The 14,866-nt window shown below is 39.0% G+C and overlaps 1 protein-coding gene across 1 annotated transcript in view; it reads left to right on the forward strand.

The window, feature by feature from the left end:
• Positions 1-3,625: 3,625 nt before the first annotated feature.
• The window catches only part of TFB1M (transcription factor B1, mitochondrial), a 68,300-nt gene continuing 57,059 nt past the window's right edge, over positions 3,626-14,866 (forward strand). The window contains exons 1-2 of the mRNA XM_044761789.2: positions 3,626-3,871; positions 6,434-6,585. Coding sequence (XP_044617724.1) covers positions 3,739-3,871; positions 6,434-6,585 — 285 coding nt within the window. The 5' untranslated portion in view covers positions 3,626-3,738. The remainder of the gene's footprint in view (positions 3,872-6,433; positions 6,586-14,866) is intronic.

The raw sequence follows: 14,866 nt of genomic DNA on the forward strand, positions 1-14,866 counted from the left end.
TAAAATACCATCAGAAAAGGGCATTTTACATGCCATAATAGTCATTTTATAAAGTTCAATTTGGTAATTCCAAGCCACATTTAATTTTCGCTGAAAATTCCCGCATGGCAGGAAGATATTGCTCTTTGTGGTTTTCAAGTCTCTTTCTGGGAACTGTAAAATGACAACCTTTTAGAATTAGCACTTTTTCTATATACAGACACTAAATTACTTACACCAAATAAACTCATATGTGCATTTTCACTAAAATAAATACTAAAATAATAAGTAATTTTCCTATATAACCATTTTGGGATTTAAGAAAATTAGAATTCTGCATTATGGTTTAGTCTGAATCATTTGCAGTTCTTCATCTTCGCTGATAGGTGGGGCTAGTAATTTCTGTATTCATTATAATATTTTAGCATATTAAAATCTCTAGATGAAGCAGATACTTCAAAGCTTCAAAACTGATGAAACTGCATCCTTCTCTTTTAAGGGATAAAACTGTTTGCATTAATATGTGAAATACTCTACTAAAAGACCTCCTGCTGATTTCAGAGGCTTTACAGGGAGTTATGCATAATATTCTGAAAATTAGAAGACTGAGAAGCAGATATTTATGATGATAAAAATTGGATCTCAAAAACTATTAAAAACTTGGGAGATTCTCCTAAGATGGAATTTTTTGATTCAGTTCAATAATTATTTAACACATACCAGAGGTAAAAGAGCACAGCAGAGTCAGAAGATGGGAATTCGAAACTCAGGTCTGTGCTTACCAGCACCGTAACAATGCTCACCGAATATCCTTGTAAACCCACATGACAGAATTGAAAGGAGAATTAAGTGGAGTAACACTGGAAACTACCTTGTAAATAATAGGTCATAACCTCACAAATGTTGATTATCAAAGGTGACATGGTATAAGACAATAATTCTCATATTTAGATGTGGGGACAAATTTTCAGGAATCCACAAATTCTCTATGTAAATGTGCTTTTGCTCTTTTCAGTTTTGCTTTGTTTTTATGTTGGTGTTAATCTTTAAAAAAAGTTCATGTGAGCACATTCTGGATCATGTGAATATCTTTCTTATAACTGCCAGGTAACGTGTATTCATGATAGTATTAGCGCCAAGTAATTCAACTTCAATTGCTTCCAAGCTAATGAAAACAAACACAAGCAGACTTAATATGTAGCTTCTGTGTTCCTCCAAGAGAAGGGCAAGTGCCACAGCAAAAATTCTGAACAAGATTTGGTGGCAGTTTGGATCCGGAAATTTAATCATTAGATGGCACACTATAGCACTGGTAAGCTGAACTTTATTCTTTTGTTTGTTTTGTGAGGAGTATTGGCCCTGAGCTAACATCTCTGCCAGTCTTCCTCTATTTTATGTGAGATGCCGCCATAGTATGGCTTGATAAGTGGTGCTAGGTCTGCGCCCAGGATCCGAACCTGCGAACCCTAGGCTGCCGAAGTGGAGTGCGTGAACTTAACCACTACTTCACTGGGCCAGCCCCCATAAGCTGAACTTTAAAAAAAGAACCCTCCCTAGTGTGCATTAAGAGCAATGATTTAACATCATACATCATTTTTATTAGTTTTGTAGCTTTGCATGTATTTATTGTAATTGCATTTTAAATAGTCATATGAAAACTGCAAACTTAAGTTTATACCCAGATTTATATTCTATATACTTAAATAACTTTATAAAATTAACATGATTAATTAAATAATTAACTTTAAAATAATTTAAGTTAATACTTGAGGGGCCATAGCCCATGAGATCAGAACTCAGAAAAGAAAGAATTCAGGTTAAAGTCTTCTTTCTGTACTTTGCTGTGTGACCCTGGGCAAGTCAACTGACCTCACCTCCCTCTATTTCTTCACAGTAAAATCAAAATAAGAATCTCATCCACACAGGACCGTTGTGAGGAGTAAATGAAACAATGGATAAAACTGTGAATGAGTGCCTTCCCAGGAGTAATATGTTACAGAAAAGAAGAGCTCTGAATCAAGAATTTAGGCTTTAACCTTCATTTCTATGCCATCTTGCACAAATTGCCTTAACTCCATGGGAGTCACTTCCCAATTTTCTAAAGCTAGAAGTTATTTCAAACCCTCTCACAGTCCTTCTAATACAGCTGTAACAGAAGGCAGTTGGGTTTTCCACTGGGATTTCAACAGTCGCCTCATTTCTATATCATACCCACAGTTATTTGTTTTTCCATTAGCTTTATTTTAAACTTACTACTCTGAGAAAAAAAATATTATGATTCATTTGTGATCAGTGCAGTAATTTGCAAAAAACAGGGTTAGAAAAGTTAAATTCTCGCATCTATCAGAGATTTTAATCTTTCTTTGCTTTGCTGTTTTCTCCGGTAAATGGAAAGACAGAACTCAGATTTGAGTCTTTTCTGTGTTCTTGGATGTAACCATCCTTGGCAAGTCAAAGGACCTCTCTACCTTGACCACACTGCTTAAAAAGCAGGCTCTGGACACAGACTTGTGGATTCAAATCCTGATTCTACCAATTATTAGTTGTGCAGCCTAGGGCAAATTGCTGAACCTCTCTAAGCCTTTATCTTTACAACAATTAGTGAGATAATAGTTGTAAAGCACTCAGCTGTGAAGCCTGGTACTTTGGAAAAAGCTCAGTGAATGTTAGCTATTATTAGTACTATCATGTTTATTTCCCTTCCATCCTTAGCTTTCCAGTTATCGCAAGGACAGGCTGCAATACTTGGAGCATGAAGGGGCAATAACAAAACTTTGGGACTGGGAAACAAGGAGCGGCAACCAATACTCAATGCACAGGCAGGTTAGTAGACAGAGCAGCCACCATACTTGTCAGGAAACTTACAGTGGATCTGGGTTCCACAATTATCTAGCTTTGTGCATTTCACTGTTTTATCACCTCTCTTCACTTTTTGTTTCCTCCGCTGTAAACTGAAGGTAGTAATACCTATCCTATTTGTTTCACAAGACTGCTAGTGAAAGGTTAATAAACAAATATTCGATATATACGAAAAGTCTAAAGTACTAGAGTAGAGGGGTACCGTCTAACTCATCTGGGTCGCATCCACCTGCTGGATAATTATAGTTGTAATGGCCACCATTGATTGAGGGCTTACTTTGGCCCATGCATTGCACTGTGTTCTGAATTTGCACACCAAGTGACCTCTCTCATTCAGGGCTCACAATTTTAAGGCAGACATTATGTCCATTTAACAGATGAAAACATTAAGGCTGAGAGAAGGTAGAAACCTGCCATCCGGCACCTGCAGTGCTGAGGTTCTCCAAACATCCAACCTTAAGAGAGAGTTTTTGCCAATTGCTGCCAATCAGTTTCCCGCAACTATTCAGACAGAGGTATTGGGGACGCCGATCGGCCGGTGCTTTGCCGGGCTCCTCCGATCCTCGGATCCGCCCCTCCCCATCCCTGCTCAGGCCCCGCCTCGCCCCGCCCTACGGGCCGCTCCTGCCACCCGGAAAAGCCTCGCCCCCGCGCTTCCTCCACCGCCCTCTCGTGCGGGTGCAGGGCGCACCCAGCCTGCACCGCGTGAAGCGGTTCGCCGCGCATGCGCTCTGGGTGCGCCCGGATTTCCTGTCCGCGCTCAGCGCTTCCGTCGGGGTCCATCCGACCAATGAGGTGGGCTCAGAGGCGGGCCGTAGTGCCCCAGGCTCCACCCCCGCCGGGTGCTGCGGGAGCTGCGTGGAGAGGCCCGCGGGAGGTCCGGGCTGCCCCTCGGGCGTCATGGCTGCCGGGGGCTCTCTCAGCGCCTTCCGTCTCCCGCCGTTGCCCACGATTCGGGAAATCATTAAGTTGTTCAGACTGCATGCGGCGAAGCAGCTCTCCCAGAATTTTCTCCTGGACTTGAGGCTCACAGGTGGATGGCTTATCAGTGCCCCCAAGGGTCTCCCCCGCGTCCCTGGGGGCGCTGGCCGGGGGTCCTGCGGGCGGGTGTCCGAGGTCAGGCTCTGGGTGCAGGGGACCTTTAGTCAGATCCTTCCACCGCTTTGTGCCAAACTCCGGAGCCCCACCGCCCAGGGGACGCGTGGGTTCGGGGTTTGCTCCCGGAACCCCACCCGGGGAGACGGATTCGAATCTCGCTGCGGTCGCCCTAGGACGTGCATTGCATGTGTTGAGGAGATTGGCTTTTCCTGTAGTTTCAAATGATCAGAATTAAATTAGTGCAGGGATTTTGTCAACAACAGGTCGAAAAAGTATCACTCGTAGGACTTCTTTAAACGGTTTCTTGTTGAGTCTAAGAAACCCTCGAAGGCTCGCATGTGCGTTCAGTAAATATATATGGAGCATTCTAGGTGCTCGTGCTGAGGATGCGCTGTGACAGTGGACGAGGCAGTCTGTCCGCAGGGAGCTTCCATTTAGCAAGTGTACATTCCCACTCCTTATTGTGAATCACTTTTTCTGAGGAACAATTGATGTTGGATAAATTCCCCAGTTTGAAGCACAGAGTTTGAGCGGTTTTGGTAAATGTAGACATTGTTTAACCACCACCCCCGTTTCTCAGTGATACTCTTCTAAAAGATGAGATTGCAAGAATAAGACGTGTTACAGATACTAACACTAATTCGTTGGTGGAGTCCTTACCGTCTTTAAGATTTTGATATTCTATTCGGCCCCCCGTCAGAAGTTGAAAAGATCAGTAAGTCACACCCAGAAAGTTCACTTTCAGTTAAATGAAGTACAGTGCACAAAGTACGAATAAAATGGTTTATTTATGCTGCCAGTAGGAGTATGCCTTTGGGAATAACTTAACTCTGCTTCAGTTTTCTCCTCTCTTAGATGGAAGAGGGCCGTCCTACAAGAGCTGGGGTTACCCACCTCTAAAATTCTTTTCTGCCTTTTCTGGCAATCGTTAGCCACAATCTAGATATTTAAAGCACCATTCTGAAATGGTGAAAATATAGATCTTTGTGTTAAAAAAATTCCTTCTTATACGTTTTCTCATCTGAGCCTTTATTCAGCCTCGGGAGTAAATTCCAGAATCTGGATACTCTTATTCTCCCTTCTGTGGGAACCAAAGTCAGGGAAGATTAAGGTACTTGTCTGAGGTGAGAAGCTCAGGAGAGAGCAGAGCACAGTTGAAACCCAAGCTTGGTGAATTGACAGTGCGTCTTTGATATTCCTGTATTTGTGGTGGAAAAGTTTGAGAGCAGAGCCACTGATCTGCCAGCTGCAATAGCTCTCTTAAAAATGAGAATATTAAATTCGCTTCATCCTGCCTGCGCTTACTGTATAATCTCTGTTTCCTCCGGGAGGTATGGTCTGTAGTGGAGGAAGGATTGGCTTTATAATTGACACCTGACCTGAAGTTGCTTCTCAGCCGTTTGCTTTCTAGATAAGTTTGCACACGTAAACCAACAGACAAGGAGACTGAAAGGTTTATTGGCATAGTAGTTCTTAGGTAACGTGTTGCAAAGATTTGTTGTGAAAAAGCATGGAAAGCACTTCTAACAAATAGATGGTCAGTGGTTGCTAATTCTCTTCCTGCCCCCGTTAAAAGAGAAAACTGTTTCTGGTTGGTTGACACACTGTTTTTGCCTTTAAGCCTGCAAAGGTAGATTATCAACAGAAGCAAAAATGGGACTGCACAGTATCACCAAACACTGCCATGAAGTACTGGTGTTTTTTCAGTGACTGAATTGTCACAATCCCACCAGGCCCAGTTGCTTGGATTTCAGTATCTCACAGTCAGTAAGACCAGCTCATTGTGTATTTTTCCAGAAGTGATTACTTGCAATGAATCCTCAGTAATCTGCTTTTCCCTGATTTCTTAAGGTCTCCTGATTTAAAGAAATTAATTAAAAATTTAATTTTTTGATATCGACTTAAATGTTTGCAAAGCTTGAAAAGCCTCCACTGTTATATTTAACTTTTTCCTAAAAATGACCAAGAATCCGAATTTCTGCAAGTCCTGTGATCTAGGAACTTGTTACTGTTGCCATTGGCTAGATGTCTATAGGTAAAAATGGAGACTGCCAGCACTTTTTGCTTCTGGATTTTTAACTAACAACATTGAAAATTCTGAATGTGAAGCTAGTCTTGCTTACTCAAATATTTGATGTTCAACAACTGTAGCGAAGTGCCGCATGCTAATCCAGTCACTTTCCTCTTAGGAACTGATTGGTTTGGCTGAGGAACTGATTAGAAAATAGAATAGTAGCTAAATTTAATGGAATTTGTCACAATGATCCTATTTTGGTTAAGGAACTGGTATGACTCAACTGTGATGTGATAGAACATTGATTGACCACTATATGTTGGTTTGGGTTGAGAGTTAAATAATTAGATAAATATTGTATATAAAGAATTAATTGATTGAGCAATGGCTGATAAGATTTTGTATAGATTAGTTTTCTTTTTAAATTCTGCACTTTGCAGTTTTCCAAGATAATCGAGATAACTCAAACTTTCTTTTCTCTAGATAAAATTGTAAGGAAAGCTGGCACTCTGACAAATGCTTATGTTTATGAAGTGGGCCCTGGACCAGGGGGAATCACGAGATCCATTCTCAATGCCGGTGTTGCTGAACTTCTGGTGGTTGAAAAGGATAGTCGATTTCTTCCTGGATTACAGGTGAGGTACTTAATGTGTCTTTCTTAGGAGGCAAAAACCCACTTTAAATCTTTAGGCTATGATTCTTAAACCCCAGGGTATTCAAGGATAGGTTCCTCCTCAAACTGTGGATCCCCTGGCTGCATTCCAGAGATTGCGATTCTGTAGTTTGCAGAGGTCTCGACAGCTGCATTTCTGACAAGCATCTTCACATGGTCTGTTGACCACAATTGAATAAACCTGCTTTATGCAGTAATGCTAAACAAACTAATTTGTTGTGTGACCTTTTTAAAAAATCTGATAGCTCTAGTGTCATGGCCCATTCCTTCAAAAATAAGTCATATTCATAAAGAAGACATATGCTTTATTGAGAGAGACTAATTGTTAAGCTTAGGCATTTGTTTAAGAGAATTTAAGTGAAGGACTGAAGTTGTACCACTTACAGATTTAAGGTGAGGTCTGAATGCAGTGATACATGCATCTTTAAAACAGTAGGTACTGTAATTATAGGAGAAATGTTTAAGGAACTGGTGAAGAGAAGCCTTGAGTGAGGGACTTCATAGCTGCCTATCAGGAATTGGCAGTGGAGAGGATAGGCTTACTTTGATCTTCCTGGGGAAAGAATTAAAGCAAATAAGTGGGAATTGAAGGAGGCAGATGTGAATTTAAAATAAGGAGGGACTTATATTTTTAATACGTTGGCAAACAGTAGAAAAGATCCTATCAAGGATCTTGTAAAGGGAATTCTTCATATGGGGCACTTACTGACTTAAGGGCCTTTGTTTGATTCCTCTGTCATTCTAAAACTTTAAAAGAGCCCTTAGCCTTTGGTTCAGAAAAGTAGCAATATATTAAGTGAGTCCAATAGATTAGTAAAATTATCTGCATTATTACTTTCATACAATGGGAGAAATTGGTTTGAAATTCGTACGTTCTAGGGGGCTGGCCCGGTGGCATAGTGGTTAAGTTGGCGCGCTCTCCTTCAGTGGCCCAGGGTTCATAGGTTTGGACCCTGGGTGTGGACCATGCTGTGGGTGCATTCCACATAAATATAGAGGAAGATTGGCACAGATGTTAGCTCGGGGCCAATCTTCCTCACAAAATAAATTAATTAATTAATAAATTAATTAAATTAGTACATTGTAATACTTGTGTATATAATAATGGAAAAATGTTTAATTTTTGTCAGAACAGTTTGAGAAAATTTGTTTGAAAATCTAGGGCTGTATGTGCATGCATCTGATTTTTTTTTAGAAAGCTAGGGTTTTTTCCCTCGTTATTTTGCTATATCCAATTTTTATGCTTTAAAAATCATATAATATTTAATTTTATCTAATTTTGCCAGTCTTATTTGACAGAATTGGTTTCAGATGTATAACTTTATTTTAAGATTATTATATGGTACATATTCTCTGATCAAATGTGAAATTTAATAGTGATTTTTGCTTTGAAACACTTTATCTCAATTGGAGGTGGAAGTGGGCATGTTATTATTTCTGGTGAGGTCATGAGATGACAAAAAGGAACTGAATAACACTGTGTAATTCCCTTCAGGTTTATTCATCTCGCCCTTTCTGAACGCAGGGAATACTCCTCTGAGTTTTACCCTTGAAGAGACTTCTTAACCCTCAGTGTCACCATCTGTTATGTGTAATTCTTTCTCATTAGGCAAGGAGGTGAATCAGATTTCTGTTGATCCCCATCTTAATCGACATATTCTCCTCTCTGATCTCAATTAAAGATCTTTTTTTTCTTTGAGGAAGATTAGCCCTGAGCTAACATGTGCTGCCAATCCTCCTGTTTTTGCTGAGGAAGACTGGCCCTGAGCTAACATCCGTGCCCATCTTCTTCTACTTTATATGTGGGCCGCCTACCACAGCATGGCTTGCCAAGTGGTGCCATGTCCTCACACGGGATCCAAACTGGTGAACCCCAGGCCGCTGAAGCCAAATGTGTGCACTTCACTGCTGCACCACCGGACCAGCACTCAATTAAAGATCTTTGAAGACAGGGTGTTTAAAAGACGACTGCATCCTCCTCTCCTCAACAGCACTCCCTGAGTCCCTGCGCTCCTAAGGCCCTGCTGTGTTTTATTGATCTCGTTAGCCTTATCATCATCTGACACTATCGATATGTTCCTCTTACGTGTTTGTTGCTGATCTCGCTCTTCTGGAATGTGAGTGCCATGAGGGTAGAGATTTTTGTCTGTTTTGTCCACTGGTGTATCTCTGCCGTATATAAGAGTGCCCGGTACATAGCAGGTGTTCAGGAATGTCTCACAGGGGAAATAAAAAGGTTGTCTATGTATCTTAATTAGCTGACTGAATGTGTCATTTAATAGTGAAAGTAATTGTGTAGCATTGATTATCAAAAAGTTTTGTGCTCTCTTTTCTAAATGTGAAGGTTAATTTCAAGGTAAATTACCCTGCAGGAAATGTATATTTGACTTACCTGTTTCTGTAGAAGAAGCAAAATTAATTCTTAATGTCTTATATGCAGGAAAGGAATTTGCCTTAAAAAGAAATGTTGGGTACTGAAATATCAAATAGACTTCATTTTCCTGTAAAGAATGTTTCAATATGTAAAACCACTTTCTTTTAGAGGTACTAAATTAATCATAAAACTGAGTCAAGGCTGAAGGAGAGTGATCTATTTTGAAGATTCCATTTTAGTGATTTCTAAGCTAATAGAATTACTTTTTAAAGAAATTGTAATAAATTATAAAATGTCTTCTAGCTGAAAGTATGCTATTTGTAGTTTAATTCAATTCTTATAACATCATGAGGCATTTTAGGGGAAAAAATACAGTGATAACATATAGCTTTCGCTATCAGCATGTTGTAAAGTAAGAACACATCTAATATGTGAAAGCATCACAGTATAGTTTTGTGGCACAGAACGCAGACTTCAGCCTGGGTTTAACTTCAGCCTTTTCCATTTAGGTTGTGTCACGTTGGGCAGGTAACTCACTCTCTCTGTGCCTCGGTTCGCTCATGGGATTGTTATGAGGATTAAGCGAATGCTTCATACTTAGTAAGCACTCAATACAATTTTCAATATCAGTAATAGATTAAATTATCAACCCCATGCCTTGGGCATCTCTCGTAGTTAAGGACTGATCAGGAGACTGCTAATCTGGAAAGAGGTACAGGAGAAAAGTAATGTTAGTCCTTTGGAGCACTAGAAAATGCCTGGTGCTGGGGGAACCCCGGGGCTTTCTCCAGCTCATCAAACTGGCATGGGACATCTAGGGCTTCTTTTAATGTTGTGGCATTCTCTCAGGATTTTTTTTGTTTATTATTTTTTGGTTGTTTATTGTTACATTTTTTAGCTGGTCAATTCTGTATGCCTTGGAGGGGTGAGATTTCTTGACACCTCAGGGAGCTTGAAGTCTTGATAAGTTCTTCCCCTATTTCTGAATTGGTGATAACTCTATAAGTAATGGGTTCTCCTTCAGATAAGCGGTCCGAATTCTTCTTCATTTTTTTTGTTTGTTTTAAAGATTTCATATATTAATAACAATAACTAATATTTGTGGTGATTTTACTGCACTACTTTGTTTTACAGCTTTATTGAGGTATAATTAATGTTCAATAAACTGTACATATTAAAAGCATAGAAATGACTGAGTTTTGACAAATGCATAATCACGTGAAAGTGTCACCGCAATCAGGAAAGTGAACATCCATCGCCTTCGAGATCCCTCGTGTTCCTTTATAATTCAAGCTTCCCTCCTCCTCTTCCCTATCCTGACAACCACTGATCTGCTTTGTCACTGTAGATTGTTATCCGTTTTTTAGAATTTTATATAAATAGAATCATACAGTATATACTTTTTTTGCCTCATGTCTCTCACTGAGCATAATTAGTTTGAAATTCATCCATGTTGAGGTATTTATTGATAGTTTGCTCCTGTTTATTGCTGACTAGTATTCCATTGTATAGATAGACCAAATTTGTAAATCCTTTCACCAGTTGGTGGACTTTGGGTTGTTTCTGCTTTTTGGCCATTACACATAAAGTTATTATGAGCATTGACATGCATATCTTCGTTGAATATATACTTTTGTTTCTCTTCAGGGAAGAACTAGATGTGGAATGTCTAGGTCCGTTGGTAGATATATGTTAAGTTTTTGTGAAACTACCAAACTGTTTACAAGGCAGCTGTACCGTGTAACATTCCCACCAGTTGTGCTTGAGAGTTCCAGTTGCTGCACATGCTTGCTCACACTCGGTATGGTCAGTCTTTTTCATTTTAACCATCCTAGTGAGTATTCAGTGGTAGCCTATTGTGGTTTTTATTTGCATTTCCCTAATGAATAATGATATTGGACGTATTTTCATGTGCTTTTTTGCTACCCATCTATCTTCTTTGGGGAATTGTTTGTGCAGATATTTTGAGCATTTTTTAAATGGGTTGTTTGTCTTATTATTGAATCATAAGAGAGCTTTATATAGTTTAGATACAAGTGCTTTGTCAGATACGTGTTTTGCAGTGCTTTCTCCTCAGATGTGTCTTACCTTTTTATTTTCTTAGACAATTAACAGTGTTTTTTGAAGAGCAAATACTTAGTTTTTATGAAGTGCAATTTATCATTTTTTCCTTTTAAATTTGACCTGTTTTGTGTCTTATTTTAAAAATAATTGTCAAAACTAAAACTAAGAATTTCTCCTATGTTTTCTTCTAGATGTTTTATAGTTTTAGCTTTTATGTGTAAGTCTGTGATAGACATTTTGAGTTAGCTTTTGTATATAGTATGAGGTAAGGGTAGAGGTTCATTTTTTTTTTATCATTTATTGAAAATATTATCTTTTCCTTATCGAATTGCCTTGGAACTGTTGTCCAGAATCACTTGATCTTGTATGTGTTGGTCTCTTTGTGGACATGCGGTTCTGTTCCATTGATATACAGGTCTGTCTTTTCACCAATACCAACCATCTAGCTTTATAGCGAGATTTGAGAGCAGGTAGTGAAGTCTTCGACCTTGTTCTTCTTTTTCAAAATTGTTTTGGCTATTCTAGGTCTTTTGCATTTCCATATAGTTTTAAAATCAGATTGTCAGTTTCCTTTATTTTAAAAAAGCCTGATGGGATTTTTTTTTTTTTAAAGATTTTATTTTTTTCCTTTTTCTCCCCAAAGCCCCCCGGTACATAGTTGTGTGTTCTTTGTTGTGGGTCCTTCTGGTTGTGGCATGTGGGACGCTGCCTCAGCGTGGTCTAATGAGCAGTGCCATGTCTGCACCCAGGATTCGAACCAACGAAACACTGGGCCGCCTGCAGCGGAGCGTGCGAACTTAACCACTCGGCCACGGGGCCAGCCGCCTGATGGGATTTTGATTGGGATTGGATTAAAAGAAAAGATCACTTTGGGGAGAACTGGCATCTTAGTGACATAGTAGTCTGATGTATAAACGTGATGTGTCTCCGCATTCATTTAGGTGTTCTCTGATTTCTCTCAGCAGGGTTTTATAGTTCTAAATGTACAAGTCTTGCACATTGTTTATCAAATTTACCCCTGTTTCATATTTTTTGATGCTATTGTACATGGTACTGGTTTTTAATTTCCATTTCCAGTTGTTTATTTCTACTATATAGAAATACCATTTATTTTTGGGTGTTGACTTTGTATCCTACAACCTAAATGCTCACTTATTAGAGGATATTTTGTAAGATTTTCTGCATATGCTAGCATTTCACCTGCAAATAAAGACAGTTTTACCTCCTCCATTCCAACCTGTTTGCCTCTATGTCTTCTTGTCTTATTGCACTGACTAGGACTTCCAGTACAATTTAAATAGAAGTGGTAGGAATAGACGTCTTTGTTTGTCCGTGATCTCAGGAACAGAGCATTCAGGCTTTCACCATTGAGTATCATGTTGTTGTAGGGTTTCCTAGATCTCCTTTGTCAGGTTGAGGAAGGTCCCTGCTCTTCCTAGTTGGCTGAGAGGTGTTGTTTTTCTTTTTTTAATAATGAATACATGGGGCCAGGCTGGTAGCATAGTGGTTGAGTTCACATATTCTGCTTCAGTGACCTGGGGTTCACAGGTTCAGATCCTGGGTGCAGACCTATCACTGCTCATCAAGCGATGCTGTGGCAGCATCCCACGTAAAATAGAGGAAGATTGGCATAGATGTTAGCTCAGTGACAGTATTCCTCAAGCGAAAAAAAAGAGGAAGATTGGCAACAGATGTTACCTCAGGGTCAATCCTTCTCACACCCACAAAAAATAATAAAAAGAAATAATGGATTTTGGATTTGCAAAAGTATTTTTCTGAGTTTATTGAGATAACCATACAGCTTTTCTCTTTTAGTTTGTTAATATGATGAATTATATTGATTTTTCTAATGGTAGACCAACCATCTGTAGAATCTGTAGTGGTATTATCTCCCTCATTCCTGATATTGGTAATTTGCATGTCTCTCTTTTTTTTCCCCTAATCAGTCTGGCTACATACAGATTGGTCAACTTTATTGATCTTCTCAAAACAAAGAACAGCTTTTGATTTCATTGATTTTTCTCTGCTGTTTTCTGTTTTCTATTTCATTGATTTCTGCTCTGAAGTCTTTGTCATATTTTTCCTTCTGCTTGCTTTAGGTTTAATTTGTTCTTCTTTCTATAGTTTTCCAAGGTGGAAGCTGAGGTCATTTTTTTAAGGCCTTTCTTACTTTCTTATGTGTTTAGTGCTATAAATGTTCCTCACAGTACAGCTTTAGCGGGATCTCACAAATTTTGATATGTTGTGTTTTCCTTTTCAATCCATTCAGAATACTTTCTAATTTCCTTTCTTTAAAAGTTTTTTGAGATTAGATTTAAAGAAAGACTCCCAAAAAAGTTCAAAATTCCCACATAAACCTTCAGCTTCAGTTTTCCTTTTAATTTCCTATTTGACTTGTGGGTTATCTAGAAGTGTATCATTTAGTTTGAAAACTTGGGTTTTTTCCATACACTCTGTTATTAATCTTTAGTTTAATTCCATTGTTATCAGAGAACATACTTTGCATGACTTAAATCATTTTTAATTTTCAGACTTGTTTTATGGCATAGAATATGATCTGTCTTGGTAAATATTCCTTATGCACTTGAAAAGAATATGCATTCTGCTGAAAAGACTATATATTCTTCTGTAAGTATGTGTTCTGGTGAAAAGAATATGCATTCTGCTACTGTAGGGTGGAGCATAAATTTCAATTAGGTCAAGCTGGTGTTATTTGAGTCTTCTATATCCTTAGTGATTTTTTGTCTACTTGTTCTGTCATTTATTGAGAGAAGGGTATCAACCTCTCTTACTGTTATTGCAGATTTGTCTGTCCCTCCTTGTAGTTCTGTCTGTTTTAGTTTCATCTATTTTGAAGCACTGTTATTAGGTTCATAAACATTTAGGATTGTAATGTCTTTGTGATGATTGGCTCCTTTATCATTAGGAAATGATCCTCATGATCCCTGATGATATTCTTTCCTCTGAAATCTACTTCGTCTGATATTAACGTAGCCATTCCAGCTTTCTTCAGATTTGCATGAGACTGGCATATTTTTTCTATTCTTTTAATCTATTTGTGTCTTTATATTTAAAGTGAGTTTCTTGTGGGCAGCATATAGTTGTCTTGCTTTTTTCCCAACAATCTAACCATCTCTGCCTTATGTATTAGTTTTGTATTGTTGCTGTAACAGATTACACAAACTCATTAGCTTAAAGTGACACAGATTTATTCTCTTACAGTTCTGGGCGTCAGAGGCTAAGGTCAAGGTCAGTTGGGCTGCATTCCTTCTGAAGGCTTCAGGAAGAGTTGTTTCCTTGCCTTTTCAGCTTCTGGAGGCCATCTGTATTCAACAGCCCGTGGACCTCTTGCTTCCACATCTCCTACCTGTTGACTCCAATCCTCCTGTCTCTCTCTTAGAAGGACCCTTGTGATTACTTTGGGTTCAGCTGGATAATCCAGGAAAATCTCCCCGTCTGAGGATCTTTAATTCAGTCAGATCTGCAAAGTCCCTTTTACTGTGTAGGTAACATAGTCACAGGTTCCAGGGATCAGGATGTAGACATGTTTGTGCGACCGGGCAGTATTCAGCCAACTGTGGTTTATTTTCTGTAACCCTTCGTTTTGTTATTTTAGTGGTTTGTTGAAGGTATACAGCGTACATCTTTAACACATCCCAGTCTCTCTTCAAGTAATATTATACGACGACGTCATTACAGTGTGCACATCTTAGAATAGTGTGCTTGCGTCTCTCCCTGCCGGGCCTTTGTGTTATTGTTGTCATACATTTTACTTCTTCATATGTTACAAAGTTCACAATACAAT

This window comes from Equus asinus, chromosome 1 (assembly GCF_041296235.1).
Source record: "Equus asinus isolate D_3611 breed Donkey chromosome 1, EquAss-T2T_v2, whole genome shotgun sequence".
Taxonomy (NCBI): Eukaryota; Metazoa; Chordata; class Mammalia; order Perissodactyla; family Equidae; genus Equus; species Equus asinus.